An 18,090-nucleotide genomic window follows, 5' to 3' on the forward strand; every position below is an offset into this window, starting at 1 on the left:
CAAAAGAAAATATTCGTAATAATAGAATAATTCCGTTTTTATAAGATAAATTCGTGACGGAGACAGCTAAAATACGTTCCCTCTAAATGCTATCCCTCAAAACCCTATCCTGCACTCCATAGGTGGTAGTAATCTTTACCCAATCCAAGTCGTTGGGAAGCTCTTTCTCTGTAGTCGTTAATTTAGTGAGGAATATTTGCGCTGTGTGTTGTCACCACTTCAATGTTTAACAAAAGAGAATTATCATCACCAGTGAGCTTTTACATCAATGAATACGAACGTCATAACAGCGCGCTAAAAAAATAATAATCAGAGAGGGAGGACTGCACGCGTAAGAGACTCGCCTCCCCCTGCGAATTCCCTGAACAAAAAAGGCAGACTTCCACTTCCGCGTAACTCTCAATACAGCTACAGCGCCAAGGACTACCGGACCAGAACCCATATGTGAAGAAGGTGGAGATCCATTTCGCGAACGGGACAGCAATGGAAAAGAGGGACTGTGAAGCTCTACGGCTACATAGGATTTTGACCCACGTGCTCCTCATATTGCTCGCCATTGGATTGACTTCCACCTCAGCCTTTCATAGGGGAACCTCGGATAGGATCACTCGAGGGAGAACGAAGACCACAGAAGATTTTGATCATATATTTAAGGTAAGCCATGCTCAACATCAGAGATGTCACGTCGTCACGAGCGGCGAGATATTTCTCGGCCGGGGTTGGATCAGATTTCCCGCTCGCAGTGAGGATGTGAATATCTTCTAATCGCAAAAACATTTAAGAAACTTTACTTTTCTTAGGCTTATTCAGTTTTTTAAGTGCATTATATTATTAAAAACCTACCAAGTTAATGCGATGAGAAATCAACGGAGATGGATTTGCAGTTGACTGTTGTTCTGGTGAAAACGTGAAGATGTGTCAACATTTTTGTTTATACCAACGGATTTCATTCCAATGTATCGGAGGAGTTGTCATAATCAATAAACATTTAAACAAATCTTTCCGCTCCAATTTTACGGGAAAACGCAGTGTTTGAACAAAGTTCTTTCTTCGAAATTTAACTTTTTTTAAATTATTTTAGATATATTGAGAGAGGTTTTGTTTATCGTCATCAGTACGTTTGTCCTGAATTCCTTCCTTGCTATTAATTTTGGAATACTTTCAAGAGTTTCTTAATCCCGTCCGGTCTTGCTGGATATGGTCGTCATACCAGTTTCTTGTAACAGTTTTCGTGCGCCGCCGGCAAAAAATTTAATTTGAATGCTTGATTTTATTTAATATGCATTTTGGTTCCAATTCCACAGCTGTATATTGAATTCCATTTCAAATAAGGTGACGATCGCGTCCATCCATCAAGTAACCGCTTAGATACCTTTTAGGACCAATTTCCGTAGTTTTGTTATTTTCAAGGTTATGGTCATATTAAGAGTTCAATGACCGATATAAATTTCTTAATACAGCATGAATAGTTTATGGTATAGTTCACGGCGTGACATTAGAGCGCCGACTTTATTTGGTCCGATATAATAAACGTCGCTACATAAATAACAGATTCGCTTATCGAGCTATTTACAATTTTAAATGTATATTTCGTTTTGTGTCCAAAAGTTATCTGTGTATGAAATCCAGGTATTCTTAACAGCAGTTAAGAAGAAAATACGATTTTTTCGAAAATAAATAGTTCGCCAATACCGAATTAAAAAAGAATTACCACAGTTCTGATTTAGACTTCAGAGTAAGAAAAAGACCTTTAACCTTTTTGAAACATTAAATTAATATTTTTTGAATGAATGGAAAGTGATTTAAAATAAGATTGCTTTATATAAGAGTTTGGTCTACACTGCGCGATGTTAAAAATTCGTTTTCAGCGATCTGATGGAAAAATATATGATAAACGGTGTCTCTTCCTTTTGGCCAAATAAAAAGTTTTTCAAGAAAATGTGTAATGTGAGGTTAAACACGTGTTTGTCTCATCTTCGAAAAGAGATCCCATCAATCTCAAAGGTGTTTTAAGCTATTGGCAGGAGAACGTGCTTAAAAACTGGACAGAGCAGTTTTTACATATTATAAAACGCTGAAACAAAGTATGCTATATGGGGTTATACAAATCTTAGAAACGTTTTTGCTTACACTCAGCGATTTTACGAGCTTGTCTTCATCATTAATTACGCTTTTTCTTTACTCTCGGTTAATTGCGTGAATAAAATTATTTCCATGGGAATTTCACTCACAAGGAGTCTTTAACATCTTCCGTTCGCGGGTTGAAAATTTCAAATTTTTCATATTTAAATGCATTAAACGTTTTCATGAAATTGTATTTTCTAATCTATAGAAAAATCTCTATTCAAACCTTAACCTTTAAAAACCAATTTTCTCTCTGCCTCATCTACATTTCCAAATTCGTCCTTCTACTTGGCAAATTATTTTTTTCCAGCCTTCCACGAGTCCACATCTTATGATATTCTTCTATCCTTCAATACCAAATTTCTAAACTGAAACCACGCGACACTACAAATGTATCAATATCTTCACCAATAACTTCATTGCCTTGCCTCTCAACGGCCCAGTGTACTGTTTTCGCATGCAGTGTTACTTGCTCTTGATGGCATCGAAGCAAACCTTCTAAATATTAATTATTACTTTTCAAATTCAATTTCACTAAATGTTAGTACATGATTTACTGCCGCTAAATGTATATCCAAATAAGTACGTGTCTCATGGTATCGATTCGATCTGACGTGATCATTTCCAGTTCTGGTCCACGGAAATTTTTTTCCAAGGTCAAGGCAATGAAACAATTATTCCATTAGTTTTTTCATCGTCGTATAATTACGGAATGAAATAAAGTTCTCCTCGTACTGCTAGAACAGCTACTCCCTGCTGTGAGTCAAGTGGCAATTCGTGCGCTTGATGCAGAGTGATCAGAGATTGGAAATCATTGTCCATACACGTACTCCACCATTCGATATAGCATCTCTTAAATCTTGTATTAAAAAACATCAATTTCAAAAAGTAAAACTCGATATGCGACCGAGTGCTTTAGCTAATTGAGCTAACAAGCTGATTAACTGGATAAAGTAGTCGGCCGAATACCGAGGGATCTGAGTTTAAATCCCTGTCGTGGCGAATGATTTTGTTCACTTTTATATTTACATACATTTAATGTACATTAGTGGAAGACTCCATTAAATTTCCAGTTGCGATTATTAGAATTTTCCGAGTCTTGCATGGGCTAAAATCTACAAAAATCTTCCAGTGTCGATATTTTTCTGCACTGAAATGGCTTTTTCCTTTCAACTAGGCCGTTTTCTATCTACAGCCGACGGAAAAATTGGCGCTGACCTTTGACTTTTAGCCAGAAGTCGTCTCTTTCTCAAAACTCCGCTGTCTCCTCACAGCGTTTCTTTCTACCTGATTTCATGTATGCTTTTGTCCTTTCTGTCTATCGCCATTATATGTACCTCTCTTTCACTTAAAACTTTTCTTAAATTCCTAAGAAGTATTCAAGATTATTAAAATTTTTTACTCATATGCTTTCCTAATGATTTAATCTATATTCTCATACTTACGAATAAGTCGTCAGCATAATACTAGCACTTTTACTCCCAATACTTCGCTGAGATGAACACGTGTGTACTAGGTATAACTAATAGGCATACTATTATTACGCACAGCTATACACACTGTCTTACGTGGCTAAAATATTCAACAGGTTTCATACAGGCGTCCATGTCTAGGCAACAATCGATATCTCACGTCAATAACAGATTACGACAAGGATACATGGCAACATTCATTTCTTTAGCCGTATTTTGAAAATTTATATTTATAAAATATTCACTTGAAGCTTTTTAAGGGCTAATTATACTTAATTTCACTCAAGCATTTATATCTATTTAATATACTTAGGAAAAGCTACATTTCCACATTCATAAACCAGTGACATCATTGTCAGGGTTTTTGTGTCGGTGACCTTTTGACCTTGCAAAACGTACCTTAGTCCATCTAGCATTGTATCTTAATTGTGTATCCACAAAGGCTAATCGCATTCCACCTTCGACTCACCTACGAAGGCCAAATTTCCTCGTAATGGTATAAATTGTGATAATTATGCAAGAAATCAATGAGTGCATTTACGATCTCTTGAGCAAATATTAAATATCGGTTCGAGAACAAAAAATTTCGTAAAATGCTCCTATTTTTTCGTATACGACCGTTTTGTCCGAAAAACTGAGTTTTTTTCAATAGTTTTTACTGCCACTTTGATGGTTAATAATTCAACTGTACAAGTACTCAGGTGCAACGAAAGGCAAGGATAGTTTTCTATGAACTGACATCGCCACAAATAATTAGCATCATTCAAATTTCAGACCCATACAATTAGAGATAATTTAAGAAAAAGAGTTTAAAGGTACTTGCTGGGTCTGTCCAAAAAATAAGTAGTAAAAAACGCGAGAAAAATTATTACTGATCAATGCACAATTCAATAAAATTCTTTAAAATAGAATTCTTGTGTATCGACACACCAAGCTCTTCTTCCAGTCGCGGCACGCTTCCTGGAAGGTGTTGACGGGTACCACGTCTAGGCACTTCGTCGCGGCCTCTTTGACGTTGTCCAGCGCACCAACATGGCTTCATTTCAAGCTACTTTTTATTCGTGGGAACATAACGGCAGTTCCATCAGGGATATACAGATATGCGGCTGGGCAGCGTTGTCACCTTGTGCTTGGCCAGGTTCTCGGTCGCGAGTAAGGCAGTGTGAGACGGCGAGTGGTCGTGGTGCAGTCTCCAGGGGGCAAAGATCTCCTTTCTGACGAGTTACACTCTTTTCCACAACTTTCGATGAATTCTACGAGAAATGTGCCGTTCAATGTCTCTCCTTGAGCCACACAGCTTGTGAATTATGTCTTTTGAGTCGAAAAACACGAAATTATATATTTTTTGACAGATCCTAACATATGCACCACAGCCAGCTAGTGCCCCATTTACATTGACCAGTTCCGCGGAAAATATTAAATTTTATCACTGTTTCACCATAAAATCCGTAGCAGTCTCACATGCACGTATCACTAAACTTCCAAATGTTTAAAATCGACTAGCTGTCAGCATTATAATCTTCTGTGAACCTTTCATTAATTAATTGGTCTTCTTTCGGTAGGAGAAGAAACTCCACATTTGAAAGAACAAGGGCGAAGATTTGAAAAGAACTGATGACCCGACTCTAACGCGTGAATGTCACACACAGTTTTCAACTAACTAACCTTCGGGTTGATTATTATGAATGGTATTGAGTATGCTAAGGCGAACAGTCTCGACATAATATGAGTATAATAAAAATGGCCCTTCGTCCATATCTCCATGTGTCCATTCTCTTCTAGCTACTGTAGTGGTATATACACGTACACATCGAATATCTTCAAATACATTTGTCACGACCTTGTCTCAGGGGTGATTATTTATAATCTTGAAACGTACATTTAAAAGATTGCGTGCGTTTGGGGCTTCGGATTCCTTAAATAAAACGACGTAACTCTGGAGTCGGTGGCAAATCTTGTTCTCATAACAGGTATTTATCCTAAGGAAGCCTCTTGCCTGTCACAGAAGAGGATGATTAGTTCCTGACACACGTGAGCAGTGAAAAGCAAAATCGTTTGCTTCGGAAGTGTATAAACCAAACCGTTTGATAGGAGTGCAGAAGGATAGCAAAGAGGATCGACGGCATTAAAGTCATGCCATCCCGGCGAGAATAGGTTACACCCGCAATTGAGATCGGATTCGCGTCTTCCCGCTTGGTTTAGTTTTTCACAGGAGCCCCTCCACATGCCTCTTCCACCGAAACCTAGGCACACATTTCACTACTCGTTATCACCTCTGCGGGTTCCTTCTCCCTATAAGTGATTGAGTTACCTTTTAAGTTTTAACTTCGTTAAATTATCGGGTTGATAAAAGTATTCCTTAAAACAGCGAATTTTGTAGGGGAGGCGACTGACAGCGAAGGTCATCTACGCCATTAGTGATAGGTGGGTAATTCGATAGGTGTAGGATAAACAGGAAAAAGAGGAATAATGTGTAGAGAGAAACCCGGTGTCGGCATTAATCTACAATTTATAACTAAAGGCGCTAGGGGTCACACAAGTCAACATTCCGTCCAACGGATGGCGTACTCTCCTCGAAGTGCTCTCCACATTGCACCCAAAGCATGACTCAGCACACCTCTGAAAAATTCCATCAAGGCCTCCACCGATTCGACCGACCAGATCCTCTTTTAAAAAGCAATCCTCTCCACTGTGCGGTGGGCTTGGCGTGAGGATCTTTGTATTTTTCATTTACATAATTACTTACATCATCCTCGTAAATGATAAACGTCAACGGTACCGCTGTTTAGAAGTTGCCTAAGAAATGACGGAAATTCTTTATTTGATTGTTCTTTCATCGCTGACTTCGTTGAAAAATCAAGAAAGCACCCCGCGTTGGACGCCTCCAACGCAAGTTTTCAAACATTTGGACGCGTTTTAAAGTGGGTGGAACTCTAAATTCGAATTAAACCAGATCTACGGAACATTTCACTAATGCATCTCTGACTCAAGCTTTGCTCACTTGGAGTTCTTTCCTCGCTGTATTCCTCGTCATTCTTCCAAGAAAAAAATAAGGTTCCTCCAATTTGGTCTCTCGTGGGTTTTGCTTATAGATTACGGGAAAGGAAATTTTAAACATGGATGAGTACCCCAGTTAAAAAAATATTAAAATGTACTTAATATTTTAATATTTTTGATGCGTATTGATGACTATAATGATATCATTATACCATTAGTAATGTAAAATAAATTTAATAATGATATCATAGTACCATTAGTAATTTTAAATGCATTTTCATTTTATGCACAGTCATTCGATGGCAAAAGTTGTTAGGTATATCCAAAGAGCCTTAAGGAGCCAAGACCAAACCACATTGAAATTTTCCCAGCTATTTCCGGAGCGTGCTAAAGCAATTATTATTACTGATGTTCATTTATAGATTAGCTAATTTAAAAGAATTGACTTTGAAAGAGCTGAATAGAAATTTAAAACCATTGTTTTAGAAGAAGAGAAGAAACAATGCTGTATATCATCGTGTCTGTCTCTTCTTTTAAGAAAGCCAAGTCGTTGAAACATGTGATGTGATATACGCGTACAATGTGTACATTGAAACATGTAATAAGAAACATACGACTCCGTTTGATTTGGCGTAAAGATTTAAATCGTACTAAACTTTCCCAAAAATATTTAAGTGCAATGAAAATATATGATTTTGCTTTGGACCTTGACTGAGATATAATTTCCGGCAGGGCTTCGAAATGATTGGTGACCGTCAAAATTTAATGATTGGGAGTCGAAGGCTACCCTGCGAATGATTTTCACTAATCGATGAAGGCCTGGATAATATGAGATTGATAAAGATGATTAGATACCGTTGACTATAAAACGACCAATCACACTAATTTAAAACCTACATGAGAAAGTAAAAAATTGGCATTTAGAGTAGGCAGCCCTTGGAAATCCTAGATCATATGCAATTTTTTGTATTTTGCCAAAAGATTTTTTTTTATCAGTAGACATAGCCTGGTGTTTTCCAAGCATTTTCAAAATAAAAGTTGGTTGCCACAAGGATACAAATATAATTTATTAAAAATGTTTTTAAGCAGTTTGAAATATATTAAGTTCACCTAAATATGGAAATGCATGCGACGAACAATTTTACAATTTACGTAGAGGCTCAAATACTGTCAAAATTATCGCAAATTTTCGCCACCGATTAATTTGAGTGCGTAAAATTATATAAAATTATACGCTAGCTCATTTCTGAACTTTAAGACGACGTGTAAGATTCATATCTTCCTCCCAGTTCTCATTTGATGCCGATAAGTCACCACTTTCGGTAAGATTCTGAACCATTTATTAATGAGCATGAAACGACATCGAAAGAAGTAAAGCAAGGCCTTCCGGAAAAGGAGGTTGCTTGCAAGAGGGTCTATGACGTATAACGGCACCAGAAATCAAATTGGGCCCGCTCCTTGCTATATCAACTCCAAGGCATTAATTAGGGGTTTCTATCGAATCCCTCAAATGGAATGAGCGAATTGGAAGCTTAGCGATGCTCAAAGTCCTCGATGGTGCTTGTGAATTAGATAACAATACCGATGACAACAGTGCGTAAGACGTTGTAATCCGCCAGCGTACAGATACAAATAAAGAATTACACAAGTACTCCGCCACTGACGTAGTGAACGGCAACCCTGGGCAATTTTTAAAATGTATGAAGTTATCCAATTGAGACAACCTTGATGACAACTGTTAAACAAGTTTCAAGTACTTAAGATATCGGGATGTTCTTTGCTCCGGAATCGATCAAGGATATGGGAAACACGTTCGAAGTACTTAAGGAGCTACGTTGAAAGGAACTTGGCTTCTTTGATTGAATATCGAGCGAAATAATAAAGGGATTTTTTATTTCGCATAAGTAATTACCGTAACTTGTCAATTAATTTTTTAATGCGGAGGTTCCTTATTAATCTTTGCCCCAAAATGCTACTGAAAGATGAAATACCTCGTGATTATATTTATCCTGAGTAATTTTTTTAATTGATTAATAATTAATACTTATGTTTTACAATTATTGGACCATTTACATAGCTTATGAAAGTTTAGATTAACCCCACCTTAAATACGCTTTGAGCATTTGGAAACCTAGGTAGTAGGAACTATGTGAATTGAATGACATACAGAGAAACCCTCGCTGATTCGTTAATACTAGTTATTTATAAACAGACAGCGTTTCGTTACTACTGAAAAGCCTAAAATAGGATACGGTAATAAGACTACACGCATAAACAACCGATTGAGCATACATAGTATTGTTTTTAATCACATCCCAGAGTTATTTCTTGGTGCAGTGGAAGCGCTTGTGTGTCCAATGACATCTGGATTTGCGGGCTAAAGCATTAACAATAGAACCTGGTACGTCTATGTCAGATTGGTCTAAGGGTAGGAGGCAATTGGATCGTGCTTTGACTAATGTACTGGCTTCCCACCCTGAAGGCGCGGTTCGAATCTCGGAGTTGGCAGGTTTTCTCAATGATAACCCAATCCCAGCTTGGGGTGCATTGTGGAGAGCACGCCGCCCGTCGGATGGGTCGTTAAACTGTTGATTCCTTGACGCATTTCGTTAAGAGTAGGCTAATGCCGACACCGGGTTTTTTCTCCACTCTCTCTCTAATCCACGAACATCGTACCCCCACCAAATTACCCAATGGAGCAGATGACCTAAGCTGTCGATCGCGGACCCCATTGAATAATATGGCAATACTCGAAAGGAATCAGATGGACGAAATTTAGTCTATCTCCTGTTCCTCAGAGTGGGGGCCATAAAAGCGTCTAACTCCAGTGGGGTGGCAATTGAAAATGATTAAAAACACTACTGAAGTAGTCAACGCGAAAACTCAATCACTTCTTTAAAGACATATTGATAGTCACATTTGGGAAATTGATCACTAGCTACCCAGGGACTCCGCTCTGATGGGAGGGTGTCACGGCCAGCAGTAGGAGAGACAAGGCCTGCGCTGGTGTCGTCGCACGAAATCCCTGAACACCTCATTTGACAGCAGCAGCAGAAAAGAGAAGGGCGTCAGCAGTTAAAATATAAATTTGGAACTTGAGCACGATGCTGACGGCAGAGATATTAGAAAACATGAAGCGAGATATGAAGAGAGGAAAGAGGGTCATGTTAGGGAGGTGTAAGGTGAGATGGAAAGAAAATAGGCATTGTTGTAGCGTGAATTCTAGGGTAAAGTACTGCAGCTAGTTTGGAAATTAAGGATTAATGTAGGGATATTTAATCACCAAGGTTAATGCATATGTTTTAGTAATCGATTTTAAGCAAAATTTCTTCTGTACCTACATTTTTACAAATTACTAAATATTAATAAGGAAGGACTTACACGCATTTATTCTAAATACTGCAGCATGAGGAAAATACGCTGATGATAAATTACAGGAACGGCACAACACGCGAAGACACTCCTTTGATGTTCTCTATTTAAGGGAAAACTAGAGTTGCCGGGTTAATCAATTAGACACTTTACCTCGCTAACATTATTTTTGGCCCAAAGTATGTACCCGGTTAAAACACTTACAAATAGCCGAAACCACGAAATGTATTGGAATAAGCCGAGTAATTAATTTTGGTATCCAACATTTTAGTAATTAGTTCGAAGTGTTTCCAGATTCCTAAAACTAGTTCCTATATTCATATAATTGGTATTATATTTAATTTCAATAATTTACATAAATACATTCCCTGATTGCCACCATATTCTTTATTGCTCTCAAGTGAAATTATTTAAAGTGAAACATTACAATAAACACAAATTGTAAGATAAATGGCGTCACGTTGAGGAAAAAAAGTCCGTTTTGATATTAGCACATATGCCCACAGGTGAATCTATAATAAAATAAAAGAAAGCAGTGAGTGAACCGATGGAAATTTAAAAAATTAAAATTAAAAAAGATGCCTCCTCCCGGAGCACTTCCTCATTGGGCTCAGTACCCAAATGAAACAGGCAAAATGAACGCTGACGTGCGCCCGACCGTATGACGTCGTCGTAGGAACACGTTTCTCACATAAAAAAAGGAAACGGGAGTTGGCAGTTCACCTTTTTAATCCACCACTGGAGCATAATCGACCGGTCACTTGAAAACGGGCAGTCAAAAAGAGTGAGTCACTCCCCTTGCTACCAATCTTTTTCTTGCTGGAGGGTGGATAAATTTAAAGAGGCAATTAAAAAATCAAGCGTTATAAGTTTCATAGACTCCGCTAGTTAACGCTGTTTGCCCTCGAAGCATCTACGAACCCTTATCTTTACCGTTATCTTAACTAGGCAGAAACGTGATAAATGTCCAACGAGAGGGACCTTAAGAGAAAAAGCCGCCACATCCAGTGGCGGGAATTATAATTTGGTACGGCGCCAGTGGGGAGGGACAAGGCATACCCGACTGTATACGGAGCCGTCATTAACGTCGGATAAACTACCAAACTACCATTTATTTTACCAACTACATTCAAATCCAAGGAGCAGAGTCGCGGTAGAAAATGATATCACGTGAGAGGAATAGTGGGGAAGTGAAAAAATATGCGTCAGAAGGAAGCCTTGCTCAACTTCCAAAAGATTTTCACCTAAAGATGTTGGGTGACGGAAAAAAAATTGTTAGAGCCGTAAGCTCAGATAATTCGCCGTGTGAGGGGAAATATCAAAAGCGACGTTGCCCTCCCCTGACCAGAGGGCGAACAGGAAACTGAAAAAAAAACTCATCCAAAACGAGACGGCGAATTTCCGAGAAGGTTCATGCTACCTTAACCTGAATTTAAATCAGAGAGGGAAAAGGCGGAGGACGAAGGGGTTGGGATAAAAAGGACAGAAGGTTGGACAACCTTTCGTTCAGGTGAGTGGGGGTAGGTACAACTCCCGTTTATCCGGTCTCCTTTTAACCCCCCAGGCGAATGGTCTCGTCTGAGGCTTGCTGGAAAATGACTAACAAGAGTTTCAAAAGTGTATTGGACGTCTACAAGCATGCCCAACTTATTTAAGGAACAACACATAAGAAATTCTTTGGATGTAAAGATGGAGACGAATGAGAAAATACCGTTGGGTTGAGAAACAGACAAACGATGAATTTTATTCAGGTGGGTGGGGAAATTCGCCATGGGAATGTTCGATGACGCCTAAAAAATGGCTGCAGAAAATGTGGGTGACAGTGAGCCGTTAAAGGCCGTGATAAAAGGGCGAATGATAGGTAAGTGGGGGAGAGGAATCAAGACACTAGGCATTTGGAGGGCTGCAGGAACAAGTAGAGTGTATGAACGAGTGAAGAAGGAAATAATGTTGAGCTAGCAAAAGTTTAGTCTGAGAGTAACTCCATGACGACACGTTCAAATAGCTGCTGGGAACCATTCCGCACCTAACTCAAATTCACATTTTTACCTAAGATTTATAATTGATTGATATATCTTAAATGAGAGAAAATAATGGATATTTAATATTCAAGCAAAAATGTAGTTTTCACAATATTCGAAGGCACACTGTGTTTCACCTGCCATGTATCTCTAGCATGCGAGATAGTCATGATTAATAGCCATGAGCACATGGTCAACGACCTTTGTACATGAGTTTTAATCGTTCCTTAGGAAATGATATTATCATACCCATTGGGTATATCCGGTGATATCAATGCTAGACGCACAGCGGACTGAAGTTTTTTTCCATCAGGCCAATTTTTGATCATGGAATCCTAATGACAAATGCATCTACGATACTATACCATGTCGCCGTCACATAGATATTCCATAGGTTAACGAAACACTTTGCACCATTGTCTTACTTAAATTTGCGGGAAGTTTCAATTAAGGGTGCTTAAATAATATCGGAGGTCCATCGCTATTCGCGGATTGTCGCGAAAATTAGATTGGAGAGGCAATATATTGAGGCAGAAGAGAGGTGTGTTTCTGAAGGAAGAGGGTGAGAGAGAGTAGCGAACGATTGCTCTAGCGTGAATGGTATCGGAAAAACCCTCTTCTCCTTCCTCGCCAAAAAACCTGCGTCTATCCTCACCCCAACAGAACCAACCACGTATACCAAAACTCCCAATTCCAGCTCCATCATCGACTTGGCTCTTTCTTAAAACCTTCTTTCCCACGAATCTCCATCATTAATCCATACCTTTTCTTAAGACAACCTCCCTCTACTCTTTTATTCCCCCTTCCTTCTCCGAAAATCCTCCTCCGTTTTTCCGACACCCTTCGCCCTACCCTATTTCCCGTTACTTCCCTTTACTCTCTGTCTCCCGCCGACTTAAATCGCAGAACTCATTACCGCCGCTATTATTAAGGTAAAGTACAATGTAACCAGTACCATCCCGTCTTCAAAGAGAGAAAAACCACGTCCCCAACCTCCCTATATTTCCAGTTTAATGAGAATCGCAGCGCCATAAGCCGAAACTGGTGGATGTAACGTTACAAAAAAATGGTGACCGCCGTAAGACATGCACTTTTTAAAGACAGCGGAAAAATGACTGGACTACGCCAAACGCCTTCCCCAGGTAGATAACGCTCTGGAAAACAGTCACGTCGTTTCGCGGTAACAACAAACTTACTAATCCTCCCACCAAATTTCATAATCAGTTTAAATTTCATTCCCTAGTCAATACGGAAATCCAAGCAGTATATGTATATACTTTGAATCCACCATTTCGCATGACCTTCCCAAAACCTCTCAAAGAGAATGCCTTCAGATACCTTTCCAACATCCCTCCAAACCCTCCCTCCCTTCGCACGCTAACGTCAGCAGACGAAATCAGAATTATCACACCCAATCTTCCATATAAAAAATTCCCAGTTATAGCCAAATACCAAACATAGAACACGTCACTTTCACACCCTAATTTTTCTAACCTTCTCAGTCACTACTATCTCTCTTCCAACTTCTCCACCGATTGAAAGAACGGAAAACTTATCCTGCACCCCAAGTCTGAAAAATACGTGTCAATTCTAGAAAACTGTTTGCCTATCACGCTGCTACTTAACATCCCAAAAATATTCGAACAATATGTCTCTAACATTCTCGTGTATCATGTCAACCGAGACAACATATTACGCCCGGAGCAAACTGGTTTCCAATATCACGTTTGCAATTCAACTGCTTCCTCTCTGCGAAAAGAAATGAGTCACGGTTTTAACAGTAGGCTCACGACGGACGCGATTTTTATGCACGTTTGCCCCTGCATTCGACGGCGTGCGACACACCGGTTCCCTCAACATACTCCATCTCTTCCACTTTCGGTCGCCACTCACCCGCTTTATCTGCAGCTACATATGCTACAAGGCTTTCTCATCAGCTCTCTTCAATTCAATAAGTACGTGAACGGCCTACAGGCTGCACCACATAATACCCTAAACATGCGAGCCGACGGCATTGCCATAGCAACCACATCACATAACTACAGCGCAAGCATCAGAAATCTCAACACCCACCTTCACAAAATAAACAAATGGACGCAAATATGGAATATACGGATGCATGCAGGCAAAGACAAACACGTTTACTTATAACGCGAAATTCCTTCATCTCACGCCAAAGTTCCTATTACACCCGGCTATATATTCACATACCCAGAATCTCGAGAGTTTAAACTTATAAATTTCTGGACATCGATCTTCACTCTAAATTAGCCTTCAATGAGCACCTAAAATGCAATATTCAAAAGGTATCAGATGTAAGAGACAGTCTAGGATGCTTAAAATTTTCAGCCATTAACCTACACTGTGACTTACGAAGAATGAGGTCCTATAAACCAGTCATCCACCAGTCCTTCCTTTATGGCCTTCCTGTTTGCTAAGAGATAAACTACATGGAATACAATTGAAATCCTCCAAATCGATTTCACCATAGGTATGCTAAAAATCGGCCGACTGACAAAACGTTTTTTTTATCACATGCGCGTACTGCCCACAAAAATCTATGAATGCATTTGAAAAAAGTTGCTTTATTCAAATATAGGCTAGAGTATACGAAAAACTCCCTCGTTATCAACATCTCGAACAACAAAATCGAAAAAAGAAAGCATACACACTCCTAAAATATATCACCAAACTATGATTTTTTTCTTATATCTTTTAAATTTAGTCTCTTTCTTATGCTTAAGCCGCTTTAACCTTCATATACTATACACCTGAGGATGACGTTGTACGTCGAAACCCGGGTCGTGTGTTTGTGAAATAAATCTGTGGAATTACAAAGTATTATTTTATCCGCTTAAGTATGAACCGATTCCATAAAATAACGCCTGAAACCATCGATTTCATATATACATGTATAATACAAGGAAAAAAGGTATATCACCTTAAAATATTATTTTCTCATTATATGTTTCAGTTATTAGAAATTATTTCTCTTATGGCCATAATTAAGTGTTGCTGAATTTATTTTTAAATTAAGTTACATTTTCAGGAAAAGAAACGCAGGACTACATCCATAATTCAACCTTGATAATTCTCATGGAGAAATATCAATAGTGCTGGATTTCGTCTACCAGGATGGATGTAAACTACCACATACTAGCTACGACGTGGGAATCGTAAAAAAAGGGCCCAATGTTTTTATGAGACCTATAAATTTATTTAAAGCGTAATCAAGGTGTGTTAGAATTACTTTGAACTACGAAACATTATTGTGAATTAGTGTACATCATATTAAAATATGTATTTTTTGTGTTCAGGCAGGTGTGTGCATAGGACGAGATTACCATAAATATTTTAATTGATAGTTTATTGATATTAATATTGAGTTTATACCACATAAATGATATTTTCAATATGGTTTCGAATAACCATGATTCGCCCATTAGATCCTTGGTCCGGGTCTGCATTGTGCGGGTATGAGAGATACGACTGTATTCCCGATTTATTGTGATTTATAGAACAGTGTTCCGAGACCTGAGTGCGCTAAAACCTAAGTTAGTCTCAGAATTCTTTCTAAGGTAATTAATAGCCTTTCCTAAGCATCCTTTATCGAAATTTGGTATTTTATTTTGTAATAACGAGACTCTTCAAGGTTTTTCATTTGCCTCTTACTACGCGAAGGTCGATTTTTCTTGTTAGAGTCGTTTTATTGTTACTCCTTGTCGTCCTTAATCCTTGTTTTCATGGCTCTCCCGGTTTCGTCTCTGTACAATTTATGAAGTTGAAATAGTCTCATTCGGTACCTCTCTACCAGTCAAGACCGAAAAAATAGAAGAGTAAAAAGTCCTATTTCTTCATACGCCAAGTTTTTGGCTTTGTGCGTGAAACATATAAGTGCACGGATTTATTCAGCTGCAAAATGTATTAAAGTTTCAAGGCAAGTAAGTATATAAATTCAACGGAAGAAGCATAGTTTCAGGATACTTCCATATAAACGCAAAAACAATTATTCATTGAGAGCTTTGATAAGATGATAGGGTATTTTGAGAGGAATGAAAAGGCAGAATTTTCTGAGGGATTGCTCATATTCGATGTGATTAAAAGTGGCTTAAAGAAGCCAAAGAAATGGAGGTGAACCCAAATTGCGTTCATGGATTTATTTTATGAATTTAAAGGTGTGTCATAGGCGTCACTTTACAAAAATTAATTGCATTCATGTCGAAGGCTCTGAAATACTTTCGAATGTTCACGATCATAGAGATTTAATTAAATGGGAAGCTTTACGAGATTCCTCCACGTTGGCATTTCCCGGCACCCTCAATCCAGGTTAAAGCGGATATTGCCACGCCATGCCAAAGCGTCGCTAATGTTTTTGAGTAATCGTCGTTCCTGACCTTCAGCTTATCTCCGACAGGTTTCGGTAGAGTCTGGTTTCTGGTACTCACTTTGACCTCAACCACGACATCTCATCACCCTCCGCAACATTTGGCTTCAGTACTAATAACCAGCCTTATACGCCGATCTCGAGCCAGCTCTGACAAGAATCGCGGCCTGAGTAGGGGAAACACCTTCTTGCTGCCCTAGAGAATAATGAATATACAAAATCGAGGGTCCTAATAAGGACCTTTCGAATGGGCAATCAGAGAAATACACTATAGGATCCAGACCCTATTGCTCGTGCCCTTACCCCTTTCATCGATGTAACTACATACATGATATCTCACGCCCTCGCGAAAAATCAAATCAAACTTGATTCGGGTAATAAAACACAATAGCCCGTCTTCTCATTAGAACGAAGAACCCACTCTAACCTGTGTTACACGAGGGTATGCATCAGGTCTAGCGATGATGTGGTAAGTCCCATGCAAAACCAAAATGATTGCATATTGCAGGATGAAAGAACAAATTGTGGCCATTAAAGAACGAGCAAAATGAAAAATAGGCCATCAGGAAACATGTCTCGCCGGAGCCAGGCCACACAGTTAATGGAGTCCATCATTCTGGCCAAAGATAAGCAACACTTCCCGAGGATCATCAGAAAATCCGTAAAAAAGTAATAAGATCCAACAAAATGAATAGGGAGAGAACAATTACAACCTTTCGAATACTTGGAAACGTGTATTCCAATCTCCGATGTGACACTCCGCTTTTATATGGCAGGGAGCGGCTGAAAATTGTACGTGCATCAACCAATCAGAGAGAAATAGTCGCGGGAAACCTCGACATCGTACTCAGATAGTGGCATTTTGGCAGTAATCTCTCTCGGCCATAATACCCGAACCTTCACCCGTATTCCAGTAACTTTTTACAAAAATTGTCAGCAGTGCACTTCGATCAAAGTCTGACGTGGGGAAAACACGTCCAGCACACCATTTCCTGCGTCAGAAGCTCCAGTGCTCTTCCTATTTCCACCCTCGTGTTCCCGTCCAGGCATCTTGTGGTGGAAGAAAAATCAACCATGCACAGCCCACATCCGTCCCCAGCCGCTGTGCAACTGCGTAATATTTGACAAAACATTCTCATTGCCATAAAACAGTAATAACCATTCCAAAATAAAGCATTGCGCTACCTCAACTTCCAAACAAAATTCGTGCCGATGAATGAGAACCGAAATGCCCAAAGAATCCATAATCCACGACTATATCAAGTTTCAAGCTGAACGACTTGAAAGGTCACTTGCGCGAAACGCTCACAGAAAACATGTAGGATTACTCCATAGACAAAAAACGCTGGAAGCATTTCAGACACAAAATAAATTTTATTTCTGTAATCAACGAGAATTTTTTCCTATGCTTATTATTTCAAAAGTATTACTTATAACTGTTTCTAAAAATGTGTCCTTTGTTTAAAAGGTAATTGAATCTTTTGTTACCGAGGCCGATGAGGAAGGCCCTGCATCAATTTTGTTCAAATCCTCCAGACGGCAAAAAAGCCGCTAAAAAGTTACGTGTTTTTTCCGATCGGCGAAAGAAAGTGCTTACTTTATTTGTACGCAGTCAGACATACTGGATGCGTTCCGAAAGTATTTCAATCGTTTTTTTAAAAGTAATTGATTGAACAGATTTGCAAAAACACTTTAAATTATTTCAAACACTGTCCTTCGG

The 18,090-nt window shown here is 38.9% G+C and overlaps 1 protein-coding gene across 2 annotated transcripts in view; it reads left to right on the forward strand.

Annotated features, from left to right (window-relative positions):
* Positions 1-18,090, forward strand: part of LOC139700856 (phospholipase B1, membrane-associated-like) — a 44,663-nt gene that overhangs the window by 15,404 nt on the left and 11,169 nt on the right. The window contains exon 2 of one of the 2 annotated variants that reach the window (XM_071599287.1): positions 409-654. The exons of the other annotated variant lie outside the window; for it this stretch is intronic. Coding sequence (XP_071455388.1) covers positions 484-654 — 171 coding nt within the window. The 5' untranslated portion in view covers positions 409-483. The remainder of the gene's footprint in view (positions 1-408; positions 655-18,090) is intronic. 2 annotated transcript variants of the gene reach the window in all.

The sequence above is a fragment of the Hetaerina americana genome, unplaced genomic scaffold (genome assembly GCF_022747635.1).
Source record: "Hetaerina americana unplaced genomic scaffold, ioHetAmer1.1.p SCAF_11, whole genome shotgun sequence".
Classification (NCBI taxonomy): Eukaryota; Metazoa; Arthropoda; class Insecta; order Odonata; family Calopterygidae; genus Hetaerina; species Hetaerina americana.